Below are 14,270 nucleotides of genomic sequence, written 5' to 3' on the forward strand. Positions count from 1 at the left end.
CTGATGTTAATTAAAGAATAATGTCGAGTTAACTTCTTTCACCGTTCAGTTCGAGACCATTGAGGCTTTTGTTTGTTTCAGAAAAATTAAGTACAGTATATTTTAAGGGATATTAATCTCTCCAAAATACAACCATTTTTTTCTGAAAATACCACTTTATTATAATTCTTTTGCAAAGCAATATTAATATCTTGGCTGATGTGCGACCAGCAAACTGTAAATATTCACAGTAAATATTAACAGCTTTAACAGTTATGAAAAAAAACTCGCCTCTCAAAAACTACAACAGATAGAAACAGTATTGTCATATATCAAAATAACAACTCTTCTTGCGCAATTTCTTAACCAGTTCGAAACAGCTGGTAACTTTCGCAGAGCAATTTTGGAAAACGGCACACAACTTCAATCAACGCTAAAGGAGCTCAATCGCAGTTTTTTGGCCGCGCACAAAATTACTTTTAAATTGAACGAAACCTGAAAATAGTAGTTTACTAGATAGAAAAACACCTCAGAGATAATAATAATAAACCATGAAGGAACAAGGATGGCTAAGGATGGAGAAGAGTAACACGGATTACAAACGACGACCTTGAAAAACTTAGGCTCAATATTGCCAGATGAGCAAACCGTGACTTCGCTCCTTCAAACTAAATTCATGTCTGCTGACTGTCATTTTCCTTCCCTTCGTTTCGGCTCTTTTCTTCCCTCTCTCAAGAGGTCCAGAACTTCGTTCTCAGGCTCTCTCTCCTGGCAACGAGGTTGAGGATTCTACAAAAATTCTGGTGCTGATGACGTAGGTCTACAGAGATCTATGTGGTACCATGATTGGTCGATCCTCGATTTTGAATTTCCTTGCGTGCTGGTAAAATTACACATGGTCTCTGCTAACTTAAATCAATGCCTTCAATATAGAATTTGTGTAGAATATAATTCATCTTTTGAGCGGAAGAATTGAGCGAGCGGAGAGTGACGCTGTTTATTCAAGTCCACACAAGTTTCTCTTCAAAGAAATGTCACGCAATTAAACGAATTTAATTCATCGGATTCGTCAATACAGCCTTTTCTCGTAGGAATGCAGACCATGGACGCCTCCTTCGACTTGCGCCGAGGGAGATCTCTTCTCAAACTTGAGTTGACCGCTGTACATCATGGATCGTGTTGCAGAGAGGCTCTGTGTGCCCATATCTTGGCAGCCATGTTGCAGGCCCGTGTAGAGGTATGGCACAAAGCTGTGGACACTCCCCTTGTCCGGCACGGTACCCGACACCCCTTGCGCTACTCTCATTCTTTGGCTTTGCACGAAGTAACGACTTTGACTTGATCCGTGTTCGAGGGCGTCCAGTGAGCCCATACCTGAAAGAAAACAAGCCAACTCAATAACTGCAATCTTAGATAGAACTAGTTTACACAAACTGAAAACAAAATGCCTAGATTTTCCGGTTATTCTGACCAAAACGTTGTTAAATGAAAGTTGGTTATTCCCCTCCCCTCTTGGGGGGCGACTTTGTTGTGGTCTGATTGCATCGTAGTCTATACACGGACGTTTTTTATCTTTCTGCGAGTTATTTTTCGTGGAGCGCACGAGCGATGCGAGCGTGAGAGCAGGGCGGAAAGGGGTACTTTTTTCCCAATCAATCCCGCGCAATTAAAATATCGGTAATTTCTTCCAGGGATACAGGAAATAGTTTTGTTAATAGGGGCAATAAGCACTATTCTTTCCGTAGTTGAACTTATCTGCGACGGCCACTTTGGGACGGAATTAATGGCCATTGCACGGGGGTGGCCACTATGGAGCGGTGTATGGATTAGCCCACGGCTGGGACGAAACATTCAGACCGCTTTAGGTTGTTTTTAGTAAGGTTCGACTGCACTAGAATTGAGCTGAGTTTTGGTAGTGCATCACGTATCTACTGGAGGTCTGGAACACAAAAAGCGCCATCGTCTTTCGTGCTTCGTGTGGCCTTATGCAACTAAGCTAATGAGATAACAGGTTTAGCAGCAAGATTTTAAAACCGGACATGTTAATCTGAGTCAATTCCAGCTGCTTGTGTGATTATATCGTGTTTGCAAAGGATGCCAGCTATCTGCGGGAGCCTTAGCGAAATAGCTTTCACCTAGAGTTTGCTTAATACCCTTTCACAGGAAATTAACACTTCTGCTCATTAATTAACGAATTTTAGAGACAAATGGAAGAGCAAAATCGCGAATGGCGCACTGATAACACTTTCTGTGCTGGAAATAGGAAATATATTAGCGAGATAGCAGAGATACACATCAAAATGTTCAGAACTGAACAAGATGAAGTCCGCTCGATGGAGAGGACTGCTTCGAATTTTAGGGCAAAGTAATTGAATTGTTAACGCACGGATCGGATCTTAGTGCGCTGCAAATTCTCGTAAATTTCATCGAAGATTCTTTCCCAAAAGTAAGGTGCTAAACCATTAAATTCGTAGACTTAAAGAAAATGATGTGAAGATTTGGAAACAACTTGAAAAGTGAATCATTTCCAAGTGCACGCACGGGAATGGAAAGCTCTTAGTCAAGGGCTTGAACTGGTCAAGCGTTGAACGGCAAACATATTTTACGACCAACGATACAAATGGTCGTTAGTGCATCATCTTGTGTGCTAATGAACGTGCTAATTCCTTTGTGGCTTTAGCTGAAGCACACGGGGTAAAGACAACAACATTAACCTCGGTCGAGTGGGATTATCAACGAAAAACTCCGGAAATATCTTGCGGCAGAAGGGTCAGTACCCTTCAATCTCAGCGTAACCTATTTAAAAACTATAATTCGATTAATTGCCTTCGTGCAGTGGTACAATAGCTTTTTCGCCCAGAGTAAATAGCTCTCACATTCAATTTTTCTGTCCATTTCTTGATGTATTTTTTGAAGACACTAACAAAGAAAAGCGGCTAACTATTCTCATGGGACTTGAATTACCTTTTAATTCTCTTTCTTGAACTTTTTTTTTTTGTGCAGTTGCTTTATCAAGGAAAAAGACTTGATAAACAAGTTTAATATCAAGAATAGCAAATTTTGCTCCTCATACGGGAGAATAGACTTGTTTTCGTGCAGTGATGTGTTTGTTGAACTTGAATAAACACGGTAATATCATGGCATGTCAAGCCCGCTGAGTCAGGCCGAGTACTCTTGTAATTTTCCAATTATATTTATAATGCGGAAATCCTAATTAAAGTCAAGCTGCAAGTTACTTATTTCTGCTACAGCTTTTATAGCAAGTATGGACTTTTGAAAGCAGGTTAGGACCACAGGCAACCTAATCCTTACCTCGATACTTTTTCAGTCGCACGCCATCCGAGAAAAAGTACTCGCCAGGGGTTTCTGTGGTACCCGCCAGAAGTGAGCCCATCATGACGGTCGAAGCGCCGAGAGCAAGCGCCTTGGTAATGTGACCAACGGATCTGATTCCGCCGTCAGCAACCACAGGTACCCCAAACCTTCGCGCGTACTCCGCGACCCGGAAGACGGCTGTAGCCTGGGGCCGACCGACTGCCATCACCTCTTGTGTGATACAAATTGAACCACTTCCCATTCCCACGCGCAATGCATCTGCGCCCGCGTCTATGAGGTTCTTTGCCTGGGCAGCGGTTACAACATTTCCTGCAATGATCTGCGAAGAAAAAATGGTACGAAAATCACTTAGCTAAGGGACGAACCATTATTTTTCAACCCCGAGGGGGTGGGGGAGGTTGGGCAATTTTCCGGGGGATAAAATTGTTTTGTCATCTTTAGGTTGTGCATGATGTTTTTTGGTAAGTAATAACTTGTGCAAGAATTTTTTTTCCAAACACACCCTAGCTAGTAAAAAGCATTAGCTCGATCTTTTTTTTTTTTGGAAATTGCCCAACTCCACCTGCCCTCCCTAATCGTAACCGCAAGTTAATGTTTTGTGGAGTTAGTCCTAAAAGCTTTACAGGGCGTACTGCTTGGCCTTTGGAACACGTCAGTATTTCTTTGTACTTCGCCACTACATCATCACTCCACGCAAGTTGAAAGCACAACATCGAAGTGAGAAATTTTGTTGTTAACCCCAACCTGAACAAGATCGATATTTTTTGTTGTCAGCAACCACATTAACTCCTTCTACTTCAGTTTTCAAATTACATTACAGTCGTTTTCATGAGTGTATACAGTGTATATCCGGCTGTGCATCAGGTCTACATAGTTTTAAGAAATGCTTTTCAGTTACGCAAAAGCAAGGAGACGAAACATTTTTGTGATAATGATTAGCACGCCTGCTAAAATTATGAAGAGTCTGTTAGTTGCAATTGTTGATTCGCACGTATCTTGACTAAGAAAGCTATTGTGAAAAAATGACATATTAACCTGAAGATCCGGGTATCTCTCTTTGGTGTACTTTATGAGATCGATTTGGAAAGTCGAGTTTCCCTGGGACGAGTCCAGTACAATCACATCGACACCAGCTTGCACCAGAGCCTCGATTCTGTGCTTGTCTTCCTCACGCGTGCCCACCGCGGCTCCGACCAGGAGCTGTTTCTTCTTATCTTTTGACGCCAGGGGATATTCGCGGTTTTTCTTGAGATCCGTGTGCGCCATCAGCGACACTAGTTCTCCGTTATCGTTGACAATGGGAAGCTTTGCCTGTTAAAGGAAAAAAAAATTAAATAGTGTCAATAGTTACTCGATAAAGCCAACTCGGATACGAGCTCGGGGATAATTCAAACTATCGAACTTACGGTTTTTGTCTTTGTGAAAGATACGATCCAGGACTAATGAAGAGCCGTGTAGAGAGGGCTGGACTCGTGGAGGATCGGAGGTCATCTTTTTAGAGGTGTAAGCTTAGAGCGCTAACAAAGGATCCGCTTCAGATAAGAGTCTGCTCCAGAAATGTGCCCACTTTAGACAAGCTCAGCTTCTTAAGACCCACCCAAACGATCGCAACATTTGAACGGAGCATATCGCAACATTGTTGCGTACGTTTAGCCAACCTGTTGCGACGTGTTGCGACATGTTGCATTGAAAATCGAACTAGTACGCATGCTCGGGCGTAATATCGTTGCACGCACCTTGCCAAACGACTACAACATCATGCAACATCTCCAAATGTTGCATGAAAAATTTGCCAGTTTCAAATTTAAGCCAACAACACCCAACATGTCGCAACACGTCGCAACAGGGTGGCCAAACGCGCGCAACATGTAGCGCCCAACAATGTTCCAATGTGTTGCGTTGAAATGTTGCGATCGTTTGGCCGGGGCTTTAGAAGCGTATTTGCTTTAGATAAAGGGTGCGCTCATAGGGATTCCACGTTAGAGCGTTATTCACTTAATAGAGATTTTCCAACGAGGAGCTCTCTATGGTACGCCAACCAAGTGTATAACAACATACCTTTTTACTTTTTTGAAGGATCTGATTGGCTTCCTTTAGCGTGCATCCTGAATGGGCCACAATAAGCTGTTCCCACGGTGTCATGACTTTGTCCAGCGTTAAACCGTAGTCATCCTCACTGAGAAAGTCAATGTCACGTGACGTGACAATTCCAACTAAAACACCGCCGAGACGACCAGAATCTGAATAAGAATCAGCAGATGGTCAGTTGGATAAAGGCGCGAAAAGTGTTTAGCAGATAGAACAAGCATTCCTATTGGTCAAAAGCGCCTCCCATTCTACATTACGAGCGGGACTCAAAACCTAGCTCTCCTATATACTACCGAAACGACACGGTAATATTCGAAGCAAACAAAAATAAAGACAAAACTAAAGTTCGTTTGGCCTCTTCTGATGCTTAACTCGAGAATTCTGGGTATAATTTGACGAGGAACAGCATATTTTGTTCAAAATAACTTAACTATTTAATCAGGTACGTGGCGACACTAGACGAGCGACAAGCAAGTTGCCGGACGCAGGCGACCAATTTTTAGCGCCAAACCAAAAGCTTGCAGACACAAAATGTTTCATATTTTTCACGTTTTGCAATCTGATATGGTTTTTGAAATTATAAATTCCTTTCCGCAAATATTCAACGCCGTCTCCAGTGAGAAAAGTTGCAGCGACGTCAGTGCCTTTCCCGTTCAAAAACATTGACGGCAGGACAGTAGAGTTTTTTCCACCTGCTGAATCCTGTTTTCAGGCGCACAAGTCGCGTGCAATGCTTACCCAAGAACACAGCAAGAGCACACCCCGACTAGAGCTCGACCCAGTCCCTCGTTCGACCTCCCATGTGAAACTGATCACAGCAACGTACCTGTCAGCGGTATTCCAGAAAAACCACACTTCTTTTTGATGTCCATGACATCACGTACAGTGTGACCCGGGCTAAGAACTATGGGATCACTGATGAATCCTTGCTCAAACTTCTTGACCTTGCGAACTTCGTTAGCTTGGAATTCCATGCTGCAGTTATGATGGAGTATTCCTTAGAAAATGGGATAAAACAAAAAAAACGAATCTAAGATGTGTCAAACCACAGCAACAAGGCGGTGAGTCAAGCTGCTGATCCGTCGCAGAACTGGGTGAGTAAATTGGCAGACAAAAGACCAGTAGACGGAGGCAAGATCAGGTTTAATTCTTCCGTTACTGATACTTGCAGCCGTAAGACACGTAACGCTTCTCCAAAGGTGCGTTGCGTGACACTTTTGTTTGCATATTCTTTAGGTTGGTCAGTGCACTCGCGAACGCAAACAAACTGTGAAACGTGTCGCTGTCCAATCTTTTGCTGTTGTTTAGAGCAAGGGTGTAGTAAGACGGGAAGGGGTGGGGTAGGGGAGGGGGGAAGAAATGTTTAGCTATCCTTCGGACGGTCGACTTCGTTCGCTCCATCGGCTCTCGACTGCTCTCCCATCCCGGGTGCGAATCTCCTGCCAGTAAGGCTCGATTTCGTCTTCTTTCCATAAAAGCAATTGATTCGTCTTATGCGCACGCAAAGTGACAGAAGTGGAAAAATGCTGCATTTTAATATAAACTGTAACATGGTCAATTTATAACCGAGAATCAAACTATCACGCAATTTTATAAACATGATTCAATTTGCAAACCAAACCAACAATAAGCTAATTTGATGGTCTGAAAAGATAACGGAGTGATGAACTCGAACGTCAACGTTAATTGTTTTGTTGCGTGACAAGTTGTATGAATATTGTTTGTTGATCATTGCGAGGTTTTCGATGGATAATTAACGCAATATAAATTTTAAAAGTGCAAATAGAGAGCCTATATGTGACTCAGTGCACGCCAAAATAATGCAAACAGTGGAAGTTGTATAAAACGTCTGCTTTGAAAGGTCTGCATTTGGACGAGAAAATTATACATGAACCGGGGGGAGATGCCTTCGATTTCTTGTTTTCTTTTGTTCCCTAAAGTTCAGAAGATTTTTGTTTTCTCGTAGACATCAAGCAACGCACAAACAGGTCATTTCACCTCTTACCTATACCACCATGAAGGGCCATGGCAATAGCCATCTTCGATTCTGTCACGGTGTCCATCGGCGAACTGACAAGCGGTGTTTTCAGAGAAAGTTTTTTTGTAAGCGCCGATGTGAGATCAACACTGTCCGCTGTGAAATCGATGAATCCCGGTAAAATAAGGAAGTCATCGTACGTCAAACCTGCGCCGTTACCAAACAACTGATTCGCGGTGAGGCCGTCTTCTGGCACATAGCTTGTGTGACCACTTATTAAATATTCTGCCATGTTGATCGTGGTGTAGTCCTGCGTTTAGCTAACTTCTGCTGTGTTCGGATCTGTCCGTTCTAAGGAACTTTTAACGCTGTTGATAAGTTGTTGGTAACTCAGATCTCGTCGATGATTGACGATTTATTACTTTTCTTCTCGTGGGTTACGAACGCACAGGTTCTTCTAAACAGTTCGGTGACGTGAACTAACCCACCGCGTGCTAAGCCGGTTTCTCTGATCTCCTTCACGATCGGAGAAGTTTTATTCGAAATCGATGCTCAATGACTTCTCTTGTCTTTCTTGGTGCTGTTATGTAGAACGTTGACAGTTTTTGAAGATTGCTTCAAGCTGAAGAGCGGTTCTGACACTTAGTACACGAAGTTTCGAAGTTTCACAAGCGCTCGTGTTAATAATGAGATGCAAAGAATGTTGTTGACGAAGCTGCCACCATACATTTCTCCCGGGGCACCTATGCGCCACAAATTTGCATACCGCATAAAATGATGAAAAAAGAACAACGGTTTCAACACTGATGCAGGTCGTACCCGAAAAGATTGTGGCTTTTCCCAATATGGCGCAGTTCTCTCTTTATTTCGTTTTTTCTCGCGTTATTTTAATTTTAAAACTTTGATATTGAAGACAGATTTTACAAGGACATGAATAAGTACAGCAAAATACTCGGCGAAATTAACAATGAAATGCGCAAGACAAAAAGCGAAAATAAATATTTATTAGTTTATTCATTCATTTATTTATTTATATTTTATCTATTTATTTATTTACAAATTTGCCAAGTGACAGGTAGAAATTCAAATACAAAAGGACATAAGTCGCCTACAAGGCCAAACTACCTAACATTAACACGGAGTTTTCTACATGATTGGTTTAAAAAAGTCGCGCCACTTTTTCTTTATCTAATCAGAAGTAAAACTTGATTGATTGGTTCACTGTATTGTTTGCGTCCTTGATTAGCTAGAGTGATTACTTTGGTTTTGGTTTTACGACACTTAGTATTGAAAACCGCCCTAAGAAAGAAGAAAGCAGGATGAAAAGATTTAAATCAGGAATAAGGAATCAAGTGATCTGAAAAACTGAATCTTGTACGACTTGATTGTGAAAAATGAGGGAACATTTTCATCCAAAGTATTTGGCAGAGAATTTGGTTGTACATCAACATAAAATCTTCTAGTTCATGATTCAGGTCTTTAATTTTGTCTACCGTCAGATGCTGATTTTCAGTCATTCATTCTCTCTGCAAAAATATTTTTAATCTTAATACCTTTACTCTCTCCTCAATAGACGAAAAATGCATGTTACTACTTGGGTTCGAGGCGTGAACCGCAAGCAAGAAGTGTATTTACAATGCTTTGTTAACATAGTTGCTGAGTTTTCCTAAAGCATTTTTGCATATTCAGGTATTCAATATATTGCGACAAGTAAGTCTCTGATCGGCTGTTTCCAGGCGACGAGAGCTTGTGGAACTTCGAAACTTCGTGTGCTGAAGTAAGTCTCATCGGCTCATCTCTCGTATCTGCTGGCCAGCGGTTGTCACGAACACAAGTCAGGTGATGGTGTGACTGGTTCTTTGCTTTCTTTTGCGACCTGCAGCGCCTCTTCACTGGACCTCTCCAACTCGTCAACTAAATACTGTAGCGGGTTGTCAGGTCTGTTGTACACAATTTGGGCGGCGAAATTCTGTAACGAAACAAGACAGTGAGTCAACCAGTCAATCATATCGCGTCAGTCAGTCATGTCCAGACAGACAGTCAGTCAGTCAGTCCAACAGTCAAACAGTCAAACAGTCACACAGTCAAACAGTCAAACAGTCAAACAGTCAAACAGTCAAACAGTCAAAGAGTCAAAGAGTCAAAGAGTCAAAGAGTCAAAGAGTCAAACAGTCAAACAGTCAAACAGTCAAAAAGTCAAACAGTCAAACAGTCAAAAAGTCAAACAGTCAAACAGACAAATATTCAAACAGTCAAACAGTCAAACAGTCAAACAGTCAAACAGTCAAACAGTCAAACAGTCAAACAGTCAAACAGTCAAACAGTCAAACAGTCAAACAGTCAAACAGTCAAACAGTCAAACAGTCAAACAGTCAAACAGTCAAACAGTCAAACAGTCAAACAGTCAACCAGTCAGTCAGTCAGTCGGTCTCAGGGAGTCAGTCACTAGTCAGTCAATCAGGCCTGTTATCTATTTACTCATAGTAAACTTTTTTTATAGTAAAATTTTCTAGTAAACTCTTAAGCAATTGTGGAGCCAGACTACAAGCAAAGCCAGAAGCCTGATATGATACACATAACTTGTTGCAAAAATGTTATTAGGATCGAGCATACGGCTAGGCTGCTTTAATTGTTTTTTTTGGCTAGTTTCGCCGTTAAGAGAATAAAAGAACTTTTTACGGCTTAGTTAAAAGTACATAACTGTTTTGCATTTACAAATTTTCAACACACAAAATTACCTTCTTTTCAAAATCTTAGCGTCGGTTTTATTCTTAAAATATTCGTTCGGTTTCGCAGATTTCTGTCTCGATATTCTTATAAACCACGTAAAATATATTCTTATAAAAAAGAAAGAGTGTAGTCCCCATGATTTACAAATCGCTCTTGGTATACTAGTCTTTTTTGTTGGAAACAGCGAAAAAAATCTTTTCTTGGTCGGTTTACTTATATCTCGTTTTATCCATAGGATGGAATTAACAGATTAAATCATTAATAAAATACTTGAAACCTTATCTAGTTTCAGAACAAAGTACAAAAATCTAATCTGCATTTAAGAGAGGGGTTAATACTGTTTCCTCAAGAAGTATTTACTTTGAACACTGATCAGAATTCCTGTAGGATTTTGGCCAGTGATTTGTTCAGAGCAAGAAAGAAACTCTACTTATGATTATGAATAGAGCAGATAATATTTTGATTAATGATACCCAATTCGGGAACATCTCACTTTTCAAAATGTAACTTAAGTAACAACAATTTTAATTTTGTAAAGCAACCATGAAAAGATCACTTATTATGTTAATCATTTGTGTGCTATTGACCGGTACTTTCATGGTCTTATTTTTAACGCCGGTTGGTTTCTAACCGATAAAATAATACAAGGAAATGTACGTCAGTCGCTTGAGAAAAATAAACGCTTGCAAATTTGATCGTGCTTCTAATGATCGACAAAAGCCAAAATAAAATTACTAGGCTCTGCTGGTTGAATTTTGCGTATGCGATTTCACTGGAGTTGATGGCGGCATGGTAAAATATTCGCTACACAAATCTCACCTGAAACAGTCTCAAAATTTGATGCTTTTCCAAATATTTTACCGACTGTAAGAAGGGATTCTCCTCAGGCGCGGGGATTCCGATTTGCTCTTCTTCGAAGTTTTCGGCGGCAGCGACTGTGTCAGTCTTACAACTCGCTGAGGCCGGCGAATTATCTTCAACTTTTTCTCCGTCAGCCGTCACGTAACTTTTCTCTGTGCAGTCAGAATTCAACGACAAGCTTGCTACTCTTGATTCGAAATGTGAATCGCCAATATCATTCTCTAGAGCCTCCTCATTTCTTTCGACATTATTGTAGCCAGAAACAACTTCGTTAGTGTTCAGTTCAGGCGCTTCACTTTCTATCGAAGTCGAATTCTTTTCCATTTGATTTGTGCAGTCACGACTCGCAGCATCTTCGCCGGCAATTTCGCCACTGTTTTTATCTGTTAATGTTTCTTCATCTAAAGACACATTTTCGCTCATGACTTGTTCAATTTAAAAGCCTTCGGACCTTACATGAAAGATTTATAGTAGGCAGTAAGCGTTTCACACACCAATATATCCATTTACATCTCTCATTGTTTTCAGAATGCACGGTTTGTGTTGAATTTTTATTGAAAGTGCTTTCAAATGCAAATCTTGTAAACCGTTGGTTGCCTTGACAACGGGCTTAACTAATTCGCTCATTTTAAGCCTTTTTTCGATTCGGTCAGATAAAACAACTCACGATATTGTTTTGAAAGCGAAAGACCGCAATATCCCAGCCAGCAACCTCACCAAAAGTTTTGACACTAATAAATTAACAAATTGACGTCAGTTTTTCATGTGTCAGTCCTGTTATTGATCATGAATTTCGTCATAACATTGTCAAAGTAGCTGTGACTACTATGACAATGTTATGACGAATTTCATTGACAATAATAGGACAGCCGCATTAAAAACTCTCGTTGACGCTCTCGCTCGTTGACGCATCGCATAAATTATAAATTCATGTGTCTGTCCGCTTATTGACAATGAAAATTAGCCAATGAGCGTGCGAAAATTTCTGAAGTTATCGTAAAATGATTGATTGACTGATTGATTGAAAGAGAGCTTTGCATTTAAAATTGGCTCATCTTTAGATATTAAAGTTTCACGGTTTGTGCATCTTGAAAAGCGCAACCTAAATTTTTCAAGTTCGTCGTTTGTAATCCTTGTTAATCTTCTCCATCATTAACCATCCTTGTTCCTTTATAGTTTACTATTATCTCTTTGGTGTTTTTCTATCTTAGTAGACCACTTTTTCGGGTTTCCTTCGCAGCCAAAATAACTCAAAATATAGTGTCTAAGCTCCTTTAGTAGCGAGGCTTAAAATTAATAATTCCCTAGCCTTGTTTTGCTTTTTCTATTCGTGGTTATCAAAGTGCTTTAAATCTAGCGATCAATTGAATTTTTTAATTCATTTTTAAAACTGTTTCTATAAAATAGACGCGACGGTACTTTTTTTAAATGTGGGTAAAAACTAACTTCCTTACTTAGGCAAGTGTAAGACTCAAGCTTACTGTGCAGCTTACATCCTCTGTATAAATTCAGATGAGAGAAATACTATTGGATCAAGGAGTTCTGTACGGGTCCACAAATGATGCCAGGACCGCAAATGATCCCGGACCGCAAATGATCCCCAAATTGGACCGCAAATGATCCCGGACCGGAAATGATCCCCGATAGGGACCGCAAATGATCCCGACTAGAAAATAACGAATGGCATGGATGGTGGGATGGTGTGGATAGGAAATTGGCGTACGTGAATACCGATGTTTTTATTAAAGCCATCTGATAATTATAATGGCTTACAACTTGCTTTTTTTTCATACTTTCGACTAAATTTTGTTGCTAACTACGATGTTATGAATATCACCACTCAATCATCAAAACACGACTTGCCTTGCATTTCTTTGCAATTCTCAGTCAAATTATGATGAGTGCAACATACGCTACATATCCTCCTTTGTTAAACATTGATATTTCGGTGTTATAGTTAAATCCCATTTTATCAGCCATTAACGCCACTGGTCTAAAGTTTTAAACTAAAATCTGATCTAGCCATGAAGCAACTATTAAGGAAGACGCTGTCCCCTGAGTAGACCCACAAGCCTACAACGTTTCATCACTCTGTAAAACACCTAGTGTGTAGCACTCGAAATTTGATCAAATTTATTTTGTAATTTTTCCTTGGTCGTATTTTGGCTTTAATTCTTCGAAAATGACTACTTGAGTGTTCTAAGAAGCCAAAATTCCAAGCTATAGTTATGAAGTTCAGCTTCATGATCAAGCAAGGCCATTAGGCTTGCGCTTCGTTTTGACAAGTTGGCTGTTTGATAGATGTTTGATCCTATCGCCACCGGGATTTCGAGGATGTTTACAAGTATGTGTTTTGCTAAGACTTCTAATTTGATAGATCGTCTTCACGTGACGTGTTTTTATCCTCACAGGCATAAGAGGCGGTATATTCATATCTGTTTACAATTAGCGTGCTTCGTTTGGAAACCAGAGCATTTTTTTCAGTGTCATGGAGGTTGCGTGACACAAGGCTACGATCGAGTTTGTTGAAAAATATATACTTATCTCATGATTTTGAGCCTTTTTAGAAGTTAGAGCATTAGGCAAAGTGCTTATGTAAATGCTTGTTTGTTTAGTACTGATAATCAGTCGCCTGGAAAGCCAAAGTAAGTTCCAGATGTTTACACTATATTCCGGCCGCCATATTGGTGTACCACGGATGTATAACATGGCGTTTTCTTACTGGGCTCTGTAAATTTCTGGGAGACATTTACGATGAATTTCTGAAGTTTAGGGAAATGCACAGGCCTAAAACTTGGAGAAGTGTCTTATTTAGTTATCTTCTATAGCATACATCACAATTTCTTAGCTTTTTCCATTGGTTGGTTTTCGATTTATTATTTTTTTTATTGCGTGACAGTGAAAACGAACTGTGCCGTTCGAAGAACAAAACAGCAAATGTGGAATATTTTTTTGTAAAATGATAAAACATGTGTTTTTGTTCATAATTTTTGTACATGTTCTCACCTTCCTCTGATATAAATCCATGCCATTCCTTATTTTTTGATCGGGATCATTTGCGGTCCAATATGGGGATCATTTCCGGTCCGGGATCATTTTCTGTTCAATTTGGGGATTATTTGCGGACCCGTACAGTTCAACAGCCTTATCTTTTTCAAACCCAAGAAGCATGTTTGTAGTAAAGTGGGCTTCACACTCACCGCACTGACTAGCAAAAGTCAAAAAACCGTGAAAAAAGAAAACACTGGAAATATTTAACGAAAAAAAAATTCAAAACACCACGTCAACATCTCTTGAG

The 14,270-nt window shown here is 40.3% G+C and overlaps 2 protein-coding genes across 2 annotated transcripts; both read right to left on the reverse strand.

Moving 5' to 3' along the window:
- Positions 1 to 135: 135 nt before the first annotated feature.
- Positions 136 to 8,106, reverse strand: LOC110063657 (inosine-5'-monophosphate dehydrogenase 1-like). The gene is made up of 6 exons (XM_020770656.2): positions 7,409 to 8,106; positions 6,230 to 6,400; positions 5,374 to 5,555; positions 4,351 to 4,626; positions 3,292 to 3,634; positions 136 to 1,353 (listed from the first exon to the last, which is right to left on the reverse strand). Exons 1-6 carry the CDS (start codon positions 7,671 to 7,673, stop codon positions 1,049 to 1,051), a joined length of 1,542 nt encoding a protein of 513 aa, XP_020626315.1. The 5' UTR covers positions 7,674 to 8,106; the 3' UTR covers positions 136 to 1,048.
- Positions 8,107 to 8,365: 259 nt separating this feature from the next.
- Positions 8,366 to 14,195, reverse strand: LOC110063658 (uncharacterized). The gene is made up of 2 exons (XM_020770657.2): positions 10,931 to 14,195; positions 8,366 to 9,350 (listed from the first exon to the last, which is right to left on the reverse strand). The coding sequence occupies exons 1-2, from the start codon at positions 11,393 to 11,395 to the stop codon at positions 9,204 to 9,206; spliced, it is 612 nt and encodes a 203-aa protein (XP_020626316.2). The 5' UTR covers positions 11,396 to 14,195; the 3' UTR covers positions 8,366 to 9,203.
- Positions 14,196 to 14,270: the final 75 nt, after the last annotated feature.

Source organism: Orbicella faveolata, unplaced genomic scaffold (genome assembly GCF_042242905.1).
Source record: "Orbicella faveolata isolate gen_17 unplaced genomic scaffold, um_ofav_v1 contig_12, whole genome shotgun sequence".
In the NCBI taxonomy this organism is placed as follows: domain Eukaryota; kingdom Metazoa; phylum Cnidaria; class Anthozoa; order Scleractinia; family Merulinidae; genus Orbicella; species Orbicella faveolata.

Coding starts and splice junctions, on each gene's coding strand:
- LOC110063657 (XM_020770656.2), bottom strand. CDS start 7,673: ATGGCAGAATATTTAATAAGTGGTCACACAAGCTATGTGCCAGAAGAC. Junction 6,401..7,408: donor GGCCCTTCATGGTGGTATAG/GTAAGAGGTGAA, acceptor CCATTTTCTAAG/GAATACTCCATCATAACTGC. Junction 4,627..5,373: donor TCCTTCAAAAAAGTAAAAAG/GTATGTTGTTAT, acceptor TTCCTTTAACAG/GCAAAGCTTCCCATTGTCAA.
- LOC110063658 (XM_020770657.2), bottom strand. CDS start 11,395: ATGAGCGAAAATGTGTCTTTAGATGAAGAAACATTAACAGATAAAAAC. Junction 9,351..10,930: donor AAATTTTGAGACTGTTTCAG/GTGAGATTTGTG, acceptor GTTTCGTTACAG/AATTTCGCCGCCCAAATTGT.